General features: G+C 38.3%; 1 protein-coding gene across 1 annotated transcript in view; it reads left to right on the forward strand.

The window, feature by feature from the left end:
- Positions 1-1035: 1035 nt before the first annotated feature.
- Positions 1036-23141, forward strand: part of Ythdc2 (YTH N6-methyladenosine RNA binding protein C2) — a 53599-nt gene continuing 31493 nt past the window's right edge. The window contains exons 1-10 of the mRNA XM_006977667.4: positions 1036-1407; positions 2775-2865; positions 6547-6743; positions 8252-8451; positions 11520-11686; positions 12886-12988; positions 13969-14125; positions 17095-17202; positions 18619-18767; positions 20170-20305. Coding sequence (XP_006977729.2) covers positions 1158-1407; positions 2775-2865; positions 6547-6743; positions 8252-8451; positions 11520-11686; positions 12886-12988; positions 13969-14125; positions 17095-17202; positions 18619-18767; positions 20170-20305 — 1558 coding nt within the window. The 5' untranslated portion in view covers positions 1036-1157. The remainder of the gene's footprint in view (positions 1408-2774; positions 2866-6546; positions 6744-8251; positions 8452-11519; positions 11687-12885; positions 12989-13968; positions 14126-17094; positions 17203-18618; positions 18768-20169; positions 20306-23141) is intronic.

Here is a 23141-nt window from a genome sequence, read left to right on the forward strand (position 1 = left end):
CCAAGACAGAAGCCATCAAAGAAAAGCAAAACCAAACAGAACCAACTTAAGTGCTTCTGAGGAAAATGAGAGGAAACCGTTGGCACAGGCTGTATCACTGAGGGTTTTGAGGACTATAGTGAGAAACTGATGGTTTGTTCTAGCTGCGGTGGAGAGCAACTCACGTTACTCCTCTATGCCTCTTATTTGGAGAAAAGGAAATCACCATCACTTTGGTTGTTCTCCGGAGAACGGCAATGGCAATACCAGCGTGGAAGCAATTTAGATCATTGGAATTAGATTTATGTTGAGCCAATGAGAGTTCTCATAATCTTCCCAACTCTTGAGAAGGTCCTGTCTCTATAATAATCTTGCCACAAAAAACATTGCTGTTCTCATTCTGCCTCCACGACGGGCTGTTCCTTCAAAGTGTGAACGCTTAATAACTTCCACGTAACCATTTTTTTTTTCCCTCTTGGGGGCTGTCACTCCCATTTAGCGTTGCCAGGTAAAACACGGTTAAATCTTTATTTCAGATAACCAAGTTTGCATGTGTCTCAGAATGAAAGCTACCAAGACGTTATCCGTTCTTCACAATTAAACCAATTGGTGTACTCGATGTACTTACTCTGCTCCCACTAGACCATGAACCCCAGAAAGGCGGGAAAACAAACCCTTGTTTCCAATGCCTTCGTGAGGCAGGCAGCCCGCTCCGGAAGAAAGGAGCGAAGCATTAAGCGAACGAGTGGGCCACTGCATGATGTGTCCTGCAAAGAAATGATACTGTCCCGAGAACCAAAGCCTCAGGGGCGCGAGGACCGCAGCAGCACCAGGAACCCAGCACCGGCTTAGCAGCCATCGACCCGGCGTCCTGGGTAAGGGGCGTGGTCGCGGTGGTGGTGGTGGGGGGCACGCGCGGCGCGCCCCCGGTGACGTCATCACGCGCGCGCCCACGGCTCCCCTGAGCAGCAGCGGTGCCGGCGGCGCTTTCGCTTTCCGCTCGCCGCCTGTGTGAGCGGCGCTCTCCGGCGGGCTCCTCGCCCGCGCTGCTGCCCGCCGAGCGGTAGGTCGGTCGGCCGGCCGGCCGGCCGTGCTTCCCACAGGCTCTCCGTCTCGCTCACTGCTCGCTGGCAGCAGGCCTGGCCGCTCCCACGCGGAGCGAGCTTCTCCTCAGGGCCATGTCCAGGCCGAGCAGCGTCTCGCCGCGTCCTCCGGCTCCCGGTGGAGGCGGCACCGGAGGAGGCGGCGGCGGCGGCGGTGGCGGTGGTGGCGGCGGTGGCAGTGGCGGCGGCGGCGGCGGCGTCCCGGCTTCGTGTGGCCCTGGAGGCGGTGGCCGGGCCAAGGGGCTCAAAGACATTCGCATCGATGAGGAGGTGAAGATCGCCGTCAACATCGCTCTGGAGCGCTTCCGATATGGGGACCAGCGAGGTGAGGCTCCTGACGGGGTGGGGGGTGGGGGGTGTGTGTGGAGGGGGAACCTGGCCGGCTGACACCCGCCCCCTCCCCAGGCCCGCCCCCCGGGATGGGCCGCAGAGGTGAAGCCCGCGCCTGTCGCGTGACTGTCGGTCGTGGAGTGGGGTGCCTTGTGGGTTGGGGTGATGGTGGTGGTTATGGAGCAGTGGCCGGACATCAGAAGGTGAAGAGCTTAGGTTGCCCCCAGGTGGGATTTTTTTTTTTTTTTCTCCTCCTGGGTACTTTTCTGCAGACCTAGGCGGCTGTCACCATGATTTTTTTAAGGAGTTGGTAAGCCCCGACCATCACCGTCATGGTCAACGTCCTTCTCCTCCTCATTATTATTGAAAAGGTTATAGCCTTACTTTAAGCTGCAAAATCTTCAAAGGAGCGGAAGGAAATGGAATACATAAGTAAAAACACTTGACACTATATGTGGCTTTTTTTTTTTTGAAATTGGAGAAGTATCTTATCAAACACAAATTAAACTCGTTTTGGCATTCCAAGTGTGTTTCCCACCTCATCAGGCTAGAGACCTGTTTGCCACGGTCCTCATAATACAGTACTGGAATGACCTGTAGTGTCTGCCTAGCTCATTCCGATTTGCTGGCTTAACTAGGAGACCCCTTGCTGATGAGGCTTAACGGTTCAAAAGCGTAAACGAAATTATTTTGAACATATGTTTGACAGAAGCAACGCCTTCGCAAAATGTCACAACAAATCCAGTCTGAAATAGTGAATATTAAATAGAGACGGAAGAGTGTCAGTTTGGAATTCATGATGCTTGAGTATACCTCATTATTGAAGGAAATACAATTTGGTCAAATAAAACAGGAATAAGTTAAATTAGTAAAATATGTCCATAATTATTATGCCAATTCAAGATTTCAGCATAGATGAATAATCTTTGGTGAATTTCAGAGTCCTTTATCATATTTATATGTAGCTTAAAAATTAATATCAGAACTCTGGGCTGGAGAGTTGGCTCAGTGGTTAAGAGCACTGGCTGCTCTTGCAGAGGACCCAGGTTTGATTTCCAGCACCCACATGGTGGCTCAAAACCATCCATAACTCAGTTCTAGGGGATCTGATGCCTCTTCTGACCTGTGGGCACTGTACACATATGTCACGCATGCGCACACACACACACACACACACACACACACACACACACACACGATTAAATAGTAAATATTAAAAATTAGTGTCAGAATCCTATTTAACATGAGTTACTGAATTAATATACTTTCATCTGAATGTATAATTTGATTGTATACTTACATTTATTTTTCATATTTGATACCTATAATTGTCTATAAGTGGAACCTTTTTTCCCTGTGTAGAAATGGAATTTCCTTCTTCTTTGACCAGTACGGAAAGAGCCTTTATCCACCGACTGAGTCAGTCCCTTGGTTTAGTTTCTAAAAGTAAAGGGTAAGTTTACAGTTTTTCTTAATTTTTACAAAGTTATTTCCTACAAAAAGGGCTAAATGTGTCTGGCTACATTTTAATCATTATTTCTGTTTTAACTTCCACATTTTTAATTATAGTATATGTAGATAGCTCATTTTTAAGTCTGTACCAAGGTCAGCTTTTCTCCCTCCAACCCGCCTTACCTCTCAGGTGTAGAAAATAAGTGAGGGCCAGGGAGATGGCTCCTCTGGTGAAAGCAGCTTCTGCTCTGTAAGCCTGACAGCCTGAATTCCATCCTCAGAACCCACCTTGAAAAGAGAAAGTAAAGCAAAGCTGACTCTGGTTACCATGACAACTGTATGCCCTCATGGTGAAATGGGGCAGGAGAATGCAGAATGGGCCAGAAGTTTGCACAGTGGTAGAAATAACAAGTGGGAACCAACCTCAACTAGGTGAAAGGAGAATTGAATTCCAAATGGTTGTCCAGTGACCTCCAAGTGAACCCCTGAATTTGTATATACTCATAAAATAAGTTTAAAAAAATTTAAAAAGTGAATAAAGCTTCTGTTGTTCATCTTAGGTGTTTTATCATTAGACTAGTAAATGGCAGATTAATGAGAAAAATGAACAAGTTTATTGTATTTTATCTATCTATTTATCTTTCTTGCCATTTATTTATTTATTCATTTATTTTGAGACAGAGTTTCTCCTTGTAGCCCTGGCTGTCCTGGGACTCTGTAGATCAGGCTGGTGTCAAACTCAGATCTGTCTTTGCCTCCCAAGTGTTGGGATTAAAGGCATGAGAAAGGGATTAATTTAGTAAAAGCTGCATTGCACATATGCAGAGAGAACTTCATGAAGACATGACAAAGGAAAAGAACTTGAACTAAAAGCTGCAAATTAGGGGAAGGGAACTTAGGATCTAACTGTGAGAAGATAGAGGTTTTTTGGTTTTTTTTTTTAAGCAAGTTTCGTTATGTAGGCTTCTATGGTCTCTTTCTAGGTTAAGTCTAGAGTGGTGTCTGCAATTGAGTTATGTTGGTGTTTCTGGTAATGAGTGTTGAGTGACAGATTTTTCCTGGGGTGATGCAACACACACACATTTATTCACTCAGAAAAAGAATCTAGGACAGACTAAAGATTGCACTGAAGTCCAGCTTGGTGAGCCAATGACATTTTTTTCTTTTAAGAGTTATTTATTTTTATTTTATGGTTATGAGTGTTTTGCCTGTCTGTATATCTGTGCACCCTGTGCATGTAGTATCTGCAGAGGCCAGAGAGGGTGTTGGATCCTTTCGTGCTGGAGTTAGAGGTGGATATGAAGTACCATATGGCAACTGAATCCCAGTCCTCTGCAAGAGCAACAAATGTTCTTAACCGTGGAGCCATCTCTCCAGCCTTTTTAACTTTAATTTTTAACTGCACAGTATAATGGGGTTCTTAATTATGTGTGTACATTAGGGATATCAGCGTAATTAGCACATCTGTTGCCTCACATAGATATTACTTCTTTATGATGAGAACATTTAGGATCCTTTTATAGCTATTTAAAGATGTATACCTTATTGTTAACTACTCAATTATTAAGTAGTTGGTATTGAACACCAGAACACCAGGATTACTTCTCCTATCTAAGTAATTTTTGTATATTGATAAATGTCTTCTCTTCCCTTCTCCCATAACATTGACTTTTAATTTAATTAAATTATATCATATGTGCATTCATATTCACGTGTACATACCATGACTTGTGAATGTGGAGGTCAGAGGACAACTTTCAGGAGTCTATTTTCAGGTCTTTCCTTCTACTGTAGGATCCTGGGATTGAATTCAGGTTGTCAGACTTGGACAACATGGCTGCGTTTTACTCACTGAGGCATCTTGCTAGTCCCCAACACTTACTTTTATGTTTAATAATTGCAGGTGGGATTATATCTTATTTAAAACTTACTCAGGAAATTCACTTATCTAGCAGCACTCTACCTGTACAGGTAGTTTCTAATTTTGTTTGGGAAAGGGGACTTCTGTGTTTTATCAAAGCCATAGCTTTGGAATAGATACATGATGAGGGGATCTCAGTGTTTTAGTTTCCATATTAATACAAATCTCTACTTCATATTTTCATTCCCACAAAGAGATGTGAATATTTTCCCCCAAATATCATGTAGTGTCATTATCTTTGTGGTGCCTAGTGTATAGGGATGAATGGTAACTGTCGAGGATAAAATCTTTATCAAGTTATTATCTTTCTGTTATATTGCTGAAACTAAATTTTCAGTGGCAATTTAAACTTGGACCTGCTTAATTTGAATAATTTTTGCACACAGAGGTAGCCTGTGTTGGGAAGTTTCAGTTTGATCCATCAGTTTGGCTCTGGGCTTCAGGAAAGAGTAGTATGTTTTACTCAACTTTGTAATCACAGTTTATACCATAGTGTCTGGCATATATTTATGAATTATGAGTGATTTCAGAGAAAAATTAGTTAAAGGTGAAAGTTCTGGCACTACAGGTGTCTCACCAGCTAATCTGGACTGTTCTTTATCCCATTATTTAAGGCATTACTAAGCACTTAGAGACTGGACAACAGGAAATACAGAAATTTAAATGTTGGTAAAGTAAGAGTTGCACTTAGAAGACACAGCTAAAACTACATTTTAGTGTTCTTTACATTTATAGAATCATTTGTGCATGTGAGAGCATAAGCATGCACATGTGCTGCAGCACATGTGGTCAGGTGAAAACATGCAGAGTTGGTTCTCCGTCTATCATGTGGATCCCCAGGGTTGAACTCAGGTGTCGGTTGACAACGAGTCTGGGCCCAGTTTAGTGTTAGTATGGAGAAGTTATTGTTGATAGAATTTAAATGTAATGAAAATGGGGAAAATTATAAAATGATGTCATTTCGCCGTATTGTGGTTCTCTTGCTCATTTTTATATGATAGTTATAAATGCAAATGAAAATATTGTTTGAAATATTTGGGTGACTTTAAGAAGTGATTGTTTTTCTTATTGTAATAGCTTTTGCTTATTTAAAGCCTGCTCTGTGATAGGTGCTATAATAGTCCTTAAAGTAGGTATTGTTATTGTGGGCTTAGAGCCTGGAACTTGAGCTGTTACAGACTTGAAGACTATATCATAAGTTTTGGGGAAAATCTTTTCAGTTATAAAGTATGTGCTTGAAGTAATTGTTGGCAATGCTGTGTTATACAGATTGGTTCAGCTATTAAAAGTGGTTCTTTTAACAGGCTCTCCTGGGAATGAAACATAACTAACACATCCTCAAAGCATGCTGTGGGACGTGCTAACATGAACAGTCAGCCATCACCTTTTCAGTATCATTTAGGATCTTTTGTTCAGATTTCCACCATCTTTATATTCTTCCCAGTATGTATTAACTGGTGATGGTTTATCTACCACAGAGTCTGCTAAATTCAAATTTTAACATTTATGGATAAATTAGGCTTTTTCCATTGGTATTATTTATTTAAAATTGGATTTGTAGCATTTTGATAGTTTAATTGAAGATGCTTGTGGCTGCTTAATTTATCTTTGTTGTTTTTTTTGGGGGGGGACTTTTAATATCTCAAAGAATTTTTACTTTTTCATTGTTTTGTTTGAGATTTATTTTCTAAGTAGGCATATGTCATATATGTGAACAAGCTAACTATATATAGTAAATAAATGATTTCTATTAATATTCAGAAAGGGAGCAAATAGATACCTAACTGTGAAGAAGAAAGATGGATCAGAAACAGCTCATGCAATGATGACCTGTAATTTGACTCATAATACAAAACATGCTGTTAGGAGCCTAATTCAGAGATTTCCTGTCACCAATAAAGAGCGCACTGAACTTCTGCCTAAAACAGAAAGAGGAAATGTGTTTGCAGTTGAAGCTGGTATGTATTTTCTGGGGAGCATCCTTATTTACCCTATTATTTGATGATTACTTTTTTTCCACCTCAAATTTATTTTTTAGAACTAATATGTTGCAAGTTTTTTTTCAGTTTTAATAAATGTATTAGAGATGATTAAGAATTATGAAAATTTTTGAATAAAATAAAGTATTAAGGCATATCATGCAATTGAAACCAACATTTTTAAAGATTGTAGTAATAGCTACTGTTCACTGAGTAATTACCATGCGCTTGGTGGTATCCTCACTTCTTATAGCCTCACAGCCTTCAAGTGGTAAGACTGAACGATGGTGAAACTGGAGCTCAGAAGGGTGAAGTGATTCCTTTATGGTTCTCAGCTGGCCAGTAACACTACTGAGATTTCACATTGAAGGCTGGGACTTTTCTCTATCACTGCCTTGATGTGTTAACGAGCAAGATTTTAAACTGGGGCTTTAGCTTCTGTTAAGGGCTGGGGAGAATCTTCAGTATGTTAAATTATTCAAAGACAGTTGGTATATAGATTATAAAGTGAAGTCATAATTTTATTTGGGAAAATAGTTTTCAAGGTGAGAAAATTATCTAACTGCCTAGGGTAGACTTTGCATACTTACTCTTTTCTAAGGAGTAGGTCTACAGCTCACAGAACACACATGATCCCAGATATCAAAGAACTTGTTTTATTTATTTTTAAAGTTTTGATTGTTTTGCCATGCTGTGGAACTCATGCTGTGAGGCAAGCACACTACCATTAAATTATAACCCAAACCCTAAAGAAAGTATCTTAAGTGTGGATACACAGAAATAGTTTGAGCTATTTGGAGAGTACATTCTTTATTACACTGCTTATAGAACCTTGAATTTATAATTATTATTCTGTGGATGATTTAATTGTATGTATATCATTTTAAACATGTGGACTAGTTTCCTTTTTTGTAATGTTACATTATCTGTAACAGGTTTCATAATGTACATTATTTCCTGCTTAAAATTTTAATTTTCTTTGACATTATTCAGAAACCTATGATAAACCTCAAAATAATTTATGTGATTAAGATTATGTTTTATTTTAGTGATTATGTAATAATTAATTTTTATTGGCTTTTCTTTTTTTTTTTTTTTCTTTTTTTTTTTTTTTTTTTTTTTGAGACAGGGTTTCTCTGTGTAGCCTTGGCTGTTCTGGAACTCCCTCTGTAAACCAGGCTGGCCTCGAACTCACAGAGATCTGCCTGGCTCTGCCTCCCGAGTGCTGGGATTAAAGGCGTGCGCCACCACCGCCCGGCTTTTATTGGCTTTTAATTGTTATGCATTGGAAATAGTTTTGAAAAAGACTTAATGTGCAATTGATACCAAACTTGTAGCCTACAAAATGACACATACAGAGGTCAGTAGTTGAGGCACTTGGTAGAGAAGAAACATCCAAAAGAAGCGTATGAAGTTATGTAGCTTCATTGTCAATGTGTCCTTTCTGTGTAGATTATAACTTTCTGTTTATTTATTTGTTTTTGAAGAAAACCGAGAAATGAGCAAGACAAGTGGACGACTCAACAATGGCATACCTCAAGTTCCTGTGAAAAGGGGAGAATCGGAATTTGACTCATTCAGGCAGTCTTTACCAGTTTTTGAGAAACAAGAAGAAATTGTTAAAATAATAAAGGAAAATAAAGTAGTTTTGATTGTAGGAGAAACTGGGTCTGGAAAGACCACACAGGTTTGTCTTTCCTTTGTTGTTTATAAAAGAAAATATAATTTATTCCATTTTATAGTTTTATGTCAAATTTATACTGTGTTTTTAACAACAAATCTGATTATTAATAGTTATTTCATACACAAATTGTTACTGAGTACATACTGAAAATCTATAGGAAGGAAATCTTTCAAATTACCACTTTTTATTTATTAATTTAAGTTAATTAATTAATTATTATTATTATTTTGAGACAGGGTCTGTGTAGCCTGGCTGTCGGTGAAGCTCACTCTCTAGAATAGGCTGGCTCTAAACTCACAGAGATCTGTCTCTAACTCTCTAGTGCTGGGATTAAAGAGTGTGCTACCACACCTTGCCTTCTTATTTTTAAACTAGTGCATTTAGTCTTGGAAGGAGAGGGCCTAGGTCTGGAGTTCAAATTCCTCTTATTTTATCTATTAGATGTGAAGACTTCATCTGGCTTTGTAAACATTGTGAGCCTGTTTTCATTTATAAAATGGGACTAATAATTGGTTCATTTTAGGGTGAGGTTTAGAATAATGTCTACAAAATACCACATAATATTAACTAACACCTAGTGGTAAGATTTACTTTAATGCTAAGATTCTTGATGTTTCTGTTCTGTGGACCGCAAAGCTAGACAGAATTTAAAGAAGTCCATTAACCAGTTTCTGGAACTAAGATATTTTTTGAACATTTCCCCTTATTTATGTTCATAATGTAAATGAAATGGAAACTATTTTGTAGAAAGTGAAAGAATTTTTTTCATTATTTTGTTTCAGAATTTCATGCATGCATATAATGCATTTTCATCAAATCTCTCTTTTCCTCCCCTTCAATTTCTCCCCTGTCCCTTGCTATGATTTCTTCCCAACTTCATGTACTCTTAAAAAACCCACTCGGGCCGGGCGTTGGTGGCGCACGCCTTTAATCCCAGCACTCGGGAGGCAGAGGCAGGCGGATCTCTGTGAGTTCGAGGCCAGCCTGGGCTACCAAGTGAGCTCCAGGAAAGGCGCAAAGCTACACAGAGAAACCCTGTCTCGAAAAACCAAAAAAAAAAAAAAAAAAACCCACTCGGTTTACTTAGTATGCCTCCCAGGGGCTGCATCCCTGAGGAAAACTGACTTTCCCTTCACCAGTAGCCTTCAGTTGCTGATAGTTCCTCAGCGAGTGGTGGAACTTCATGAGCTTCTTATCCGTGCTGGGATTTTGACTGGCTTGATCTTGTGCAGATCCTGTGCAAACAGTCACAGCTACTGTGAGTTCACGTGTACAGTGACACTGACATGTTTACAAATACTGTTTTGCTACAGACATCTACTGCCTGTAACTCTTAACATCTTTCTGTTCTGTTTATGATTCCTGAGCCATGGGGGAAGGAGTGTGCTATTGCTGTCCCATTTAGAGCTGAACACTCCATAGTCTCTTATTCTCCGCACATTGGCCAGTTGTAGGTCTCTATTAGTCACCCTCTACTGTGTAAAGAAACTTCTCTGATGAGGGTTTAGAGATGTACTGATCTATGAGTATAAAGATAAGAATGGGGAATATATCTATTTAATGGAATAGTACTATTCTGTATTATTCGCCAGGGTCTGTGACCTAGCCAGCTTCAGGGTTTTGACCTAGTTAACAGTACCAGGTATAAATTCTGTCTTGTGAAGCAGGCTTTAAATCCAGTCAAAAATTGATGGTTTACTCCCATATATTCATGTCACTGTTGTTCAAGTGGGCATATCTTGAAAGGCCATTAGCTACTATAGCTCACAAGGCTCACATCTGATTAAGACTGTTAATTATTTTTCTTCCCTAGTAGTATGCATAGTGCCTTCAGCGTTCTGTAAGCTAGTCAATAGGGAGGATGCTTCCAGGTTAGTACCAACTTGACTTTTGATGTCCTGTGACTCAAGTATGTGCAGTCTTCAGCAGTAGGCTCCTGCCTAGTTCTGGAGGGAAACCAAGAACAGTGACAATAATGTGTAATGCTTGGGTGGGTCTATGGGACCCCACTGACCAACAACTCAAAAAGATGTAACCCTACTGGTCTTTTTATTTGTGTCTGGGAGAAGCATTGTCTCCGTTACAGGGCGAATCCATTTAAACTCCTTTTATGTAATGTGTATGTAATTTAAGAAGCTTACAATAGTAGGTTTCCATGTGGCATTTTTAGAGGTCTCTAGTTATTTCTTCCCACACTTTTTTCTGCCTTTCCCTCTGCTCCCCTACACCAGTTGAGCTCTTCCTATTCCTTTATTCCCCTTGCCCTGTATTCTGCCTCCTGCCCCTTGAATTACCCTCCCTCATTGCCCGTAGGTACCTCCCCTCTGTTGCTGTTCCAGTTTAAACACACTTTAGCCAGCATACATGTCTGAGAGAGCATTTACAGCACTTGTCTTTCTGGGTTTGGGTTATCTCAGTATCATTATGTACCACATGATTGCAGTGCTCACAGAGACCAGAAGAAGCTCTCAGATCCCCTGGGACTGGAGTTGCAGACAGTTGTGAGCTGCCATATGGGTGGGTGCTGGGAATTGAATGAACCCAGGTTCTTTGGAAGAACAATGAGTGCTCTAAACTACTGAGCCATCTCCTAGCCCCAATAAGACTTCTTATTTTAAAAATTTATGACCCTCCTGAATTTTATTATGGGAAAATATTTGTAATTCTAGGATTGTTTTCTTGATGATCACAGTGGAACCTTGTCATTTCATTGTCTTTATAGGATAATTTGAGGGATAATTAACATTACGGTAGTGATTGTTACCATCCAGGATTACATTTCTCAGTATAGTCTCATCATTTTTGATTTTCAGAAGTATTTGAAGGTCTTTTTTGCCTTGAATATTTCTTGTTAGATTTGATTTAAAATATTTAGTTTTAGTTCTCCTTGTAAACAAAATCTCTTAAAATCATACTTTCTCATTGATTGTTGGCAGTTATATGAAACTTAGTGCTTTGAAGACTATTTGATGTCTTGGCATGTTATAGGACTTTGACATTTGATTTGTTTTGATGTTTCTGGGTATGCAAAGTCAATGCCGTCTTATAATGTTTGAAAATTTTTGTTTTAGATTCCTCAGTTCCTATTAGATGATTGCTTTAAAAATGGCATCCCCTGCCGAATATTTTGTACTCAACCAAGACGATTGGCTGCTATTGCTGTGGCTGAAAGAGTTGCTGCAGAGAGAAGGGAAAGAATTGGTCAAACAATCGGTTATCAGATCCGATTAGAAAGCAGGTAAAGGCAGTCTTCCTACCGTTCACCATGCTTAAAGCTGGCTAAATATATCCATTTGACTAAAAATAGGGGAGTAAATGATCATAGTCAGTGGAAGGGAGAAAGTCTCAAGGGTCCCACCCCAGACAAAAGCACAGGCAGTGAATGACTGTGGAGAGAGGGAGGATTAAGTGGTCAGCTCTAAAAACAGAACACATGAACAACAAAACTGGACTTAGCAGGTTGTATTGAGCTATTTGTGCACATATATGTAACAATAATAAAGAAAAGGGGTCATTTGAGAATGGAGGGAACATTGGATGGACTGGTGGAAGGAGGAAAGGCTGGGGGAAGTGATTGAGTTATTTTATTTAAAAATAAAAAAAACTAAATCACAAACAAAAAATTAAGTGATAATTTTGATACCGGTAAGTATATTCAGATATTGATCATCATATCTAAACTTAGTAAGGTTTTGAACAGCTGAGCCATGGGTACAAATCCTGTTACAGTGTTATGATCAAGTACAAGCTGTTTCACTCTGCGGAGACTTTGTTTTATAAAATGAGTTACTACACCATCTAAAGTCTAGAACATTGCTCTACGGAGAAGTTTAGATAGCAGCTCAGAAATGAGAGTGACTCGGTGTTAGAGATAGTGTACAACTGAGTGTCCTTATCCAGAATGCTTGGGATCCTGTGTATCAGATTTCAGAATTGTTTGGATTTGGATAGCCGTATAAACTTCACCGGTTGGGCATATGGAGTGTTCTGAAATCTGAAGTTAGACACTTGAGAGTTGAATTTCCAGACCAAGGATGCTTAGCCTGCTGTAATACTAGTAATACCTTCTTGACAGGTGTTAGTGTTTCTTGGTTTGTAGCAATGACTGAGAAAGTTTTTTTCACTTGTAGTGTTATCTTTTTAACTGAACTAAAATTTTTAAAGTTTTTTTTTTTTTTTTTACTTAAGTTCTTTAACAAAGTATATAACTTACTTAATTAGAAGCTATTATTGATGAATTTGTGATTGTCAGGCCTTATGTATATTTTATATAACTTTCCTAACAAGCCACATATAATAGTACATTAATTATATTCATAAAAATATACACATTATATTGGTGTTATTTGCTAAAGTATGGTGAACATTTAAAGTAATTGTATTTTAATTATGTGTAAAAGATTTGTAACTGTGTACTTTATTTTGATTTTTAAAAAGGGTTTCTCCAAAGACACTTCTGACATTTTGTACTAATGGGGTATTGCTTCGTACATTGATGGCAGGCGATAGCACATTGTCAACAGTGACCCATGTCATTGTGGTAAGACTGTTGTTGAATTTGCCAAGTATTGCTGAGACAGCTTAATATTTAATTACATAATAATATTTTTAGAATAGGGTAAGATGAAAATGTACTGTCTTTAGTAGGTTCTGTTCAAGGTAATTTGGTGGTATAATTATTATAATATATCTTAATTTCATAAAGGTGCTGTTACCATTTTGTGTCAGGGGAGAAATAAACAAGTAGGAAGTTTTTTAAAAATGTGCTTTTCATCTATGAATATGATGCATGTATTTAGAATTTTCTAGAAATGGTAAAAGCTTTTTTTAGTCACTATACTTAGTTTTCTAATTACTCCTTTAGTGTCACAGATTTCCTAATTGCAGCTATCTACTTTATAGTCATTTAACTTTGTGGTTAAGTTTCTGAATTAGTTAGCTGCTTGTAAAGTAAGAGCTACCCATTTATTAAAGTATTCTAAGCTTTTTTCTAGTTTCCATCAGAAAAAAAAAATAGATTTAAGTTGTTTTAGCCTTTAATAAGTGTCTTTTAGAAACCTTGCCTAACCAGTCACCTGCTCCCTAGTGCTAACAGGTTCACATCCATGCGTTCGGGTTTGTTTTTGCCTTCATTAGAGAAGGATCTTGCTGTATTACTTAGGATGGCCTTCAACTTGCCACCTTCTTACTTCAGCCTCCTGAGTAGCTGAGATTACAAGGGTGTCCTACTATATATACACATTGATTTTGTTTATATTAAGATTGCATTTAATAGACTGAGATAATTTAGAGTTTTTTATAGTTTTTGTAGTTTTATATTCTATATGTAAAAGGACAATACTTTGTCATCTACAATAAGTTGTTAATGTATGATGATTTCTGAACTGTACATACTACAAATGTCCTGTGGTATTGATTGGCCTTTCCTTATTTAATTTGAGCAGTGTTTTTCTTTTAAAGACCGAGTCATCCAGTGTTTTACCTGATCCATGGTTTTATTTCTGTTTCTATTCATTGTAGGATGAGGTGCATGAAAGGGATCGATTCAGTGATTTTTTACTTACGAAGTTAAGAGATTTGTTGCAAAAACACCCAACTTTGAAACTAATCCTTTCTAGTGCTGCCTTGGATGTGAATCTCTTCATAAGATATTTTGGAAGTTGTCCAGTAATATATAGTAAGACTATCAATTATTTTCTATAATTTCTTTAAAGTAAAATTTTGAAGTGTGATGATGTTTTATTTACTTATTTAAACGGACATTGGGAGATACTCTGAAGTAGAGGGTATTCGTTTATGTTTCCCATGAGACAGGCTTCTCGGTCTCAACTTTGACCTCTTTTGCATCTGTAGTTCTCTGATGCTGTGGAGAAAATCCAATTATCTAACCTTAAAAAGAAATGAGCTGCTTTTTGTCCTGTGTTTCTCTTCAAACCCTGTTCTGTAGCTTCTGCACTTTGTTGTCTGATCCCTGGGTTAGTCATCTGTACTGTCATGTTTATCCACTTGCTGGCCCTAGGCTCAAGGCAGTCAAACTCTGAACTTATTCTTGATTGATGAGGTGAATTCTCATGTTGGTACTTCAGGTTTCCTTTCTCTGCACACATTGCTGCTTGAGCTGTACCTTTTATTACCTTCACTTTTTGGCTTGTCAATGTCAGGGCCAGCTACCCCCTTACATTGTCTTTAACCCTGAGACTGTGGCAGTTTGAATTTAGGTTCCCTGACTTGTGAGTACTTTTGGTCTCAGGACCCCATGTATGTAAGTTTTAAACAATAGATTTTCTCTTAGTATGACCCTCCACCTCTAAGCTTGGGGACCTCTGTCCACTCCTGACCTGTCCTGCTTGAGAAGTCAGTTGTCTCAACAATACCTACAGCTGGATTTGAGTTCTCCAGATAGACACTGTAGCCTCTTTTCTCCTGGCTGCCTAGTTTACCTTCTGGATGAGGCTTCTACTTCCCTTCCATGTGCTGGAGAACTATACATCCTTTTTGCTTATTTTCTGTTTTATTTCCCTGCACTTTTCAGCCACACTATGACTCCCTTTGTATGTTTCCCAAGCTCTTCCTCATTTGATTTTCTTATCTTGGTACTTCTCCACTGGGTCACAGGAAGGCATCTTCTAGTCTGCCATAATATCCTGAGGTTCTCTCCAGCATTATTTTATTAATAGATTCACTGTATATGTTTTTCTAAAGGATGATTGATTTACATTTTTGAAATGTTAGGAGCTGTTTACTTAGCATTTTTAGTTGAAATTACATTTTATTTCTCTCTCTCTCTCTCTCTCTCTCTCTCTTTCTCTCTCTCTCTCTCTCTGTGTGTGTGTGTGTGTGTGTGTGTGTGTGTGTGTGTGTAATTCTTAGATCTCAGTTTGTTTGGGATCATTGCTTCTTGAGTCTTGTTCTGCATTATAGTGTTCTCTCTCTGGGCTTCTCTTCATATGCATGTATTGATAAGTTGGTATTTTTTTTACCTTTGTTCTCTGATTTCTTTCCTTTCTGTTTCTGTTCATTCTTTCCTTCTCTCTTCCTCCCCTTTTTTGCAACTCTAGTCACTATTGTAGATGTACATTACTTTGCCTGGAAGCTTTTTTTTTTTTTATCTTAAATGCTTGTTCCTACTTTCTATTGTATACTGATGATTGTTCTCCAGAGTTTTTAATGTAGAGATTTTATAGGTACATCACTTCTAATATGTCCTAAACTGAATACTTAATCTATAAATTATGTTTTTCTTTTCATCTTGTGTATCTTGGATGATATCCACAGTCACCTAAGTCTCAAAATTGTACATTCATCTGATAATATTAATAATATTTCTGATGATTAGACACATAAAATTGATACCTGTGCTAATTGAAAGTTTGCTTGTCACCTTTGATAAGCATGACAGGAACCTCAACTCTCATTGGCCAGCATATTTCTCTTTAGCTTTCCTTGTTGCTCAGAAACATTCTTCTTGTTGGGCAAGCCAGATAGCCAGGTATTATAGTGGATTTAAACTATTTTCATAACAAATTATGATTTTTCTTTATTTTACTTTCTGTTTCAATAATCCATCTAGGTTTTTTGTTTTGTTTTTTAATCTTTACTCTCACTATTCTTATTTAACCTGTTTTCCTCTATTCCTGAACTATTTTACATGTTACTGCCTGGTCTGGTTTTACTGTTCTGTCTTTAAAATCCATTCTCCATGTTGTTTCCAGGGTGGTCCTTTCGGAAGTCAAATTCTGATGATGCTGACTACTGTTTTAAGTCATGAATGACCTTTATTTCAAGACAAAGACCCTCAATATGACTTAATTTATTTCTCTCTTTAATTTCTCTCGCCTCTCTTCTTCTACTTTCCTTTTAGTTTCTGGAACAGCCTCATTCTGGTTCTGCCACAGTGACTTTGTGCATGTTGTGTTATCTTCACATACTATGTACTTTGTGTGGAGTGTCTTGTTTTGTGTGGAGTGTCCTTGTTCTCTGGTGTCTTAGTAAAAATATTTTCTTGAAGTAGTCACTTCCCTGTGGTACACTGCCATGATATCCCATACCTCTTTCTTTTTTAAATAATTTATTTCACTTTGTTTTATGTGCACTGGTGTGAAGGTGACAGATCTCCTGGAACTGGAGCCATAGACAGCTGTGAGCTGTCATGTGAGTGCTAGAAATTGAACCCAGGCCCTCCGGAAGAGCAGCCACTGCTCTTAACCTCTGAGCCATCTCTCCAGCCACCCCATACTTTTTTCTTGTAGGACTTTCTCATTGGACTTTGCACAACTTCCTGTTTACATTCTTTTTTGTATTACTAGTTTCTCCTGCTTCATGTGCCTTATGGAAGAAGGAAGTAGCACTGTTTGTATTTACCATGTAGTATTCCTGGCCCCTAATGTGATGCCAGGCATGTGGCAAGTAGGTAGTAAACACTAGGAGGAAAACATGCGCACTTGTCTAGAATATGAAGTCAGGTATCCACTCTAGTCAGATGTCTGTGGAGCAGAGTTATAGCTAATGGGAAGGGTCAGGAGAGTCACTGGAGCTTTGGAACAGTCTTTGCATATTATCAGATGCTTCATTAAATGTGGGCATTCTTACTTTTTGTGAATTATCTATAGAATGCAAACTTGATATTTAAACATTCTTATTCTTTAGTACAGGGAAGACCATTTGAAGTAAAAGAAATGTTTCTGGAAGATATTTTAAGAACTACTGGATATACCAACAAAGAAATGTTAAAGTACAAAAAGGAAAAGCAACGTGGTAAGGTTTTTAACAAAGAAATTACTGTTGAAAATTATTTCTTATGATGCTGTAGTCTTAGCATACAGAAGAACAAGGACACTTGAAAACATTTTTCTCTTGCATGTAACTAGATAAAATTATGTGATAATATTATCCTAAATATTCTTTTAAAAGGAAAATTTATTTTTACTAAATGTGCATGGGTGTTTTACGTGCTTGTATATCTGCACTGTATGCATGCTGTGCCTGCAGAGGCCAGAAGAGATCATAGGATCCCCTGGAACAGGAGTTGAAAGTGACTATGAGCCACCCTGTGGGTCCTGAGAACAGAACCCAGGTCCTCTGGAAGGACAGCAGTGTTCTTAACTGCGGGGCCGTCTTTCTAGTTCCTGGGATATACTTGTGCATTCTGGTTTATACCCAGAAGTTCTAATCTGTGGAAAGGAATCAACGTACACGATGGAATTGAGAAGGATGAGTGTGTCTGAATCTGGAGGCTTAGTCAGTATCTTAAGACAGCAGTGAGATATGTGCTGGCTTCCCACCTCTTACTTCATTAGGTAGAAGTAAGTTGATGGGAGGGAGTAGGAGTGTCTTGATTGATGATAACAGGCTTATCTTTCTTGAAAATGTCATTTTCCAATTTTTTATTTATTTTCTGAGATGTGATCTCACTGTTTAGCTTACTTTGGCCTGGAACTTGCTTAATCTTTTTCCTCTGCCTGCTGAATCCTAGGATTACAACATTTTCTCTATTCCCAGCAAGATTTCCAAATCTGGTATGACTTTAGGGGTTCATCTTCACTTCCATTTTATCAATATTTGCTTAAAGAAATTCTTATAGTGGCATACTGTGTTTCAATGTATAAACTGGAATTTATATCCCCCTTTACTTTTTATGGTCTACTTGGTTATGCATGTAACCATGCATAATCATGGGCACATAACTATTGATTCTCCACTTGAATATATAATTAGCAATTCCTATGTCACTGCAAAGTACATCATTGCTTACATGTAAATTATGAAACATAGATGTTAAAACTTTTGAAATTTCTGAGTTCCTATATCTGAAACAATTGAGATGGTACAAATTTAATAAATAATTGTCTATGAAGTACCATATGAATATTAGTCATTGATTTAAACAGTAGGTACATTATGGGGAAAGATGCTCTTCTTGACACTCTGGGTTAGAAGCAGCCTTCTTACCAGTGGATGAACGTTTTTATGCAGCTTGGTATGTCTTTATGTTGCATATAACTTTATGAAAGACCCAGTTTATTTTTAAAAAGTGACTCCAAAGTAAAATCAGCTTTCAAGTGATAGGAGATTGAATTATGTTTTTGGTTTTGTTTCTTATTTTTTAAACAAAGGAACACATTATCAAAAGGAAAAAACCTATCTGCTTTTTTTTTCCCCTTTGTAATTTAGAGGAGAAACAGCAGACCACACTTACTGAATGGTACTCAGCTCAAGAGAATACTTTCAAGCCTGAATCTCAGAGGCAGAGAGCTGTTGCAAGTGTGTCTGAAGAGTATGATTTATTAGATGATGGAGGTGATGCTGTCTTCAGTCAGCTGGTAAAATATGATATTTTACTATACTGGTTCGTAGTGATATTTTGAGTAAAAATTTTGTAGGTTAAACAACTTTAATGAGGTAATAATACTTTTTTACTTTGTTAGTAGAGGGTAATTTTCTTAGTTTATTTTACTCTACAACATATTTTCGGAATAATGTACCTCTTTTTTTTAAAGGGTTTACTTCATTAGGTAGAATGAAAGGTTGATCATTAAATATAGGGCCTTATAAGAACTTTATTCCTGAGCTATACTCATGGTTCCAAACTTTGACTTTAGAAGAATAAAGGTTTGTTATTTTTATTTTATGTGCATGAATGTTTTGCCTGCATGTATGTGTGTGCACATCAGTGCAGATACATACCATCAGAGCCTAGAAGAGGGAATGGGTCCTTTTGAACTGGAGTTACTGGTGATTACGAGCCACCATGTAAGTGCTCCTGGAAACCGATTGTGGATCCTCTGCAAACGTAGCACAAAAGGCACTCTTAACTCCAGAGCTTTCTCTCCAGCCTCAAATTTAGCTCTTTTTTTAATTTTTATTTTTCTTGTATGAAAAGATGTGGGGATATTCACATTCTACACTAGTGTTTAAGTTCTGATGTATCCAGAAGAATTATACCTGCAAAATTTTAAAAGAGGCTTCTGAAGGATGCTTTAAAATTGTCCAGTGTAGGGAAGATCCATTTGAGTTAGTGATCAGCATTTTGACATTTTAGTTGTGAGCCTAGCCTTTAATGGCTGAGCAATCTCTCCAGTCCATGATTAGCATTTTGACTGTGTAAACTAGTGGTTTTAAGAACTGAGTTGGACATTATACATAGGAAAAGCTTCTAAAGCCTGGTATAATCTGTCTCCCTGCCAGCAGAGCTTCTTTGTGGGGAGTTAGGATAGGAAAGGAATTCCAGACAGCCTATTGTCTGGAATATAGCACACGGTGGCTTTGAAACTTGTATTCTTCTGCCTCAGTTTCCTGAGTTGCTGGACTTACAGGTGAGAGCTTACATGCCAGCAGAGACTCCGATGTACTGGATATTGAGCAGAGACTGGTATTAGTGTTGAGAAGGTCTAGGGTAATGCTTCCTCTGATGTAGCTGGAAAAGAAACCAGTGGTATATAGTACATCTACCATCAGAAGCACAGTTAGTACATGTGGCTTGATCATGGGGCTAGTACCTTGTAGACAAGCTCACTTTCAGATAAAAGACTACTGTAATATCAAAATATAGTGTTATGAAAGATAATGTTTATAAGAAGAAATTAGAGACTTTTGCTATAACAGTATGTGTATGTTGTATGCTTTTCAGTTCTTGTAATGATTGTGACCATTTTACTTTGCTTGTGGTAAATAAATACTAAGGAATTAGATAATTTGTAATCTTTGCTTTTTTGTTTTTAAAAGACAGAAAAGGATGTGAATTGCCTTGAACCATGGTTAATTAAGGAAATGGATGCTTGCCTTTCTGACATATGGCTGCATAAAGATGTCGATGCTTTTGCTCAGGTCTTTCATCTTATTTTAACTGAAAATGTTAGTGGTAAGTTTATTTAAATTAAATAATTTCTCTTGCCCTTATTTGTGATACAAATAGAGTCTAATTTAAAAAGTATGCATGACATGTTTGGTTTATTATCATTAATTTTATTTTGAGATGCTTTACATTGTTTCAAATTTGTTAATACCTCCAGAGTGATTTCCTAAGGTCCTCGCAGATATGATAGTTATTTACAAAAATACTTTTATATGTTTATGTTGTAAATCATCTGTGTAATCATTTCTATATTTGTGTTGTATGCATTTATGTAATCTAGTCTTTGACTCTGTGGTGCAGGAAAAGAATTAGGGTCTCAAAGAGATTTGTGATTGAAAAAAATGCATGAAAAATGAGTAATAACTTTGGGATTCTTAGAGTCATCTAGTAAATGATGACTTTTGTTACCTTTAATTGTATGGGCTCAGGTTCTGTTCTACAAACTCTTATATACTTTATATCATGTGATAGGTCTTCACTAATGAGTTGTCCTCTTTTACTAGTTGACTTTCAGGGATATTGACAACCAGAAATAAACTTTATAATTCTATGGGCTTCTAGTCAACAGGTAGAATAGTCATAGAATATCAGCACTGGGAAGGCTTTAGAAGTTCAGTATTATCGCCTTACCTAAACCCTTAGCATTGTTATTGTTGTAATTATTGACCATTTTTTTTTAACATTTTTTTCAGCTTCTGATGTTTCAAATTGGCTTTTTTCTTTTTTCATTTTTTAAAAAATTATTAATTCTTGGTTTTCCTGGCAGAAAATTTTCTCCCCACCCCCACCTCCACCATCTTCAAGTACGTGGGCCTCAATTCTACATTTACTCCTTAGATGGATCTCATCTGTTAATGGCTGTGGTGGTTAGCTTTAATTGTTAATTTGACACGCTTTCAAATCCCCTGGGAAGAGAATGGTTGTCTACAGTGGGTTGGTCTGTGGGAGGCTTGCCATAATTGATCCGAGAAGACCCAGCCCACTGTGGGCAGCACTATTCCCTGAACTGTATAAGAGTGGAGAATTCAAATTGCGAACAACCAAACAAGCAACATTATGTATTCATTTCTCCCTACTCTTTGCTGGATCTCTAAGTTCCTGCCTTGACTTCCTTAAACTGATGGACCATAGCCTAGAATTGTAAGCGGAATAAAAACCCTTTCTCCCCTACATTCCTCTTTGTCAGTATATTTATCATAGCAACAGAAATGAAGGTAGAACAATGGCTTTAAGAATCCATTTTAAGAGCCGGGCGGTGGTGGCGCACGCCTTTAATCCCAGCACTTGGGAGGCAGAGGCAGGTGGATCTCTGTGAGTTCGAGGCCAGCCTGGGCTACCAAGTGAGCTCCAGGAAAGGCGCAAAGCTACACAGAGAAACCCTGTCTCAAAAAACCAAAAAAAAAAAAAAAAAAAAAAAAGAATCCATTTTAAATGACCCCTAACTTTTAAAATTTATTGTTAAATGATGTCCCGTGACTGTTTTAGTAATCCATCACTATTTCTTTTCTGGGTGCACTCTGTTTTCCCTAGAGGGGTCAGATTGATCTTTCCAAAAATCCCACCGGCCTGCTTTCCCCTTGCTTCTGATTATACTGTGAAAGAAAAAAGTCCTTTCCATGACTGGATCTGTGGTGGCTTTAAATGTGAAATTCCCTGTAGACCTGTGTATTTGAGCACTTGGTTCCTGCTGGTGGTGCCATTTGGGAAGCTGTGGAAGCTTTGGGAGCTAGAACTTGCTGGAGGAAGTGGACGGTGGGTGGGCCTCGAGACTCTTAGAGCCCAGCCTGCCTGCTGTTGTGCTGTTTCCTTATCTGAAAAGTGTGAGCACGTGATCTCCCCTCCTGCCACCACACCTAGGAGCCACTGCTGCTGCCCCGTCCTCATCTCCAAGACAACTGTAAACTCAACAAACCATAAAGCAGAATAAACGTGTTTCCTTAGCTTGCTTCTTGTCAAGTACTGGATCAAGAGAGAAAAGTAGCTGATCCAGCGCCTTCTGCTACCTTCATCTTATTTTCCACCAGCCTGCTTTTTCTTCACTGCTCTTTAGCCACTGAGTTGCTTTTCTTTTTAATATTTTATTGCTTTTTTTTTTTTTTTTCCTTTGAGACAGGGTTTCTCTGTGTAGTTTTGGTGCCTGTCCTGGATCTCGCTCTGTAGACCAGGCTGGCCTCAAACTCAGAGATCCGCCTGGACCACTGCCCGGCTTGATTGCCTTTTATATAGTGTGTTTGTGTATGTATTATTGTGTATGTATGTATTTGGGTGCACACATGCCATGGGTTCTGTGTGAAGGTCAAGAACAACTTGCAGGAGTTGGTTCTTTCCTTCTTTCATGTGGGTTCTAGGGATGGCACTTAGTTAGTTCTCAGTTCCTAAGCTGTTTGGCTGGACCTGATTTCCTTTTGTGTGCTGATACATTCCTGTCTTTCAGCCTTTACTTGTGTTGATTCAGTTTTACCTGGAAGCCTGACTACAGAATCTGATAGACATAAAGGCCCTTACCATTACGGTCTCTGGTTAGTTATTGTCGCTCAGAGAGGCTTTTTCTGTCAATAAAGCTGTACCTTTTTTTTTTACTGTCTTGTTAATCACTTTGTTATTTTTTATTGACTTTGATCATTTGTCATTTGCTGCTGTTGTTCACTACCCATTTGACACTGGAATTCAAACTTTGTGAGGACAGAAACCTTCTCTACTCTTCACAGGGTTCATAATAAATGATCACATACTCATTCAATAATCCTACTTTTAGGCACTTTACCAGAGAAATGGCCATGTCCAATATGGAAGGTGACAGGAAACTTCGTGCCTCTTTCTTTTCCTTTCTCCTTTTTTCTTG

This window comes from Peromyscus maniculatus, chromosome 19 (genome assembly GCF_049852395.1).
Source record: "Peromyscus maniculatus bairdii isolate BWxNUB_F1_BW_parent chromosome 19, HU_Pman_BW_mat_3.1, whole genome shotgun sequence".
NCBI lineage: Eukaryota > Metazoa > Chordata > Mammalia > Rodentia > Cricetidae > Peromyscus > Peromyscus maniculatus.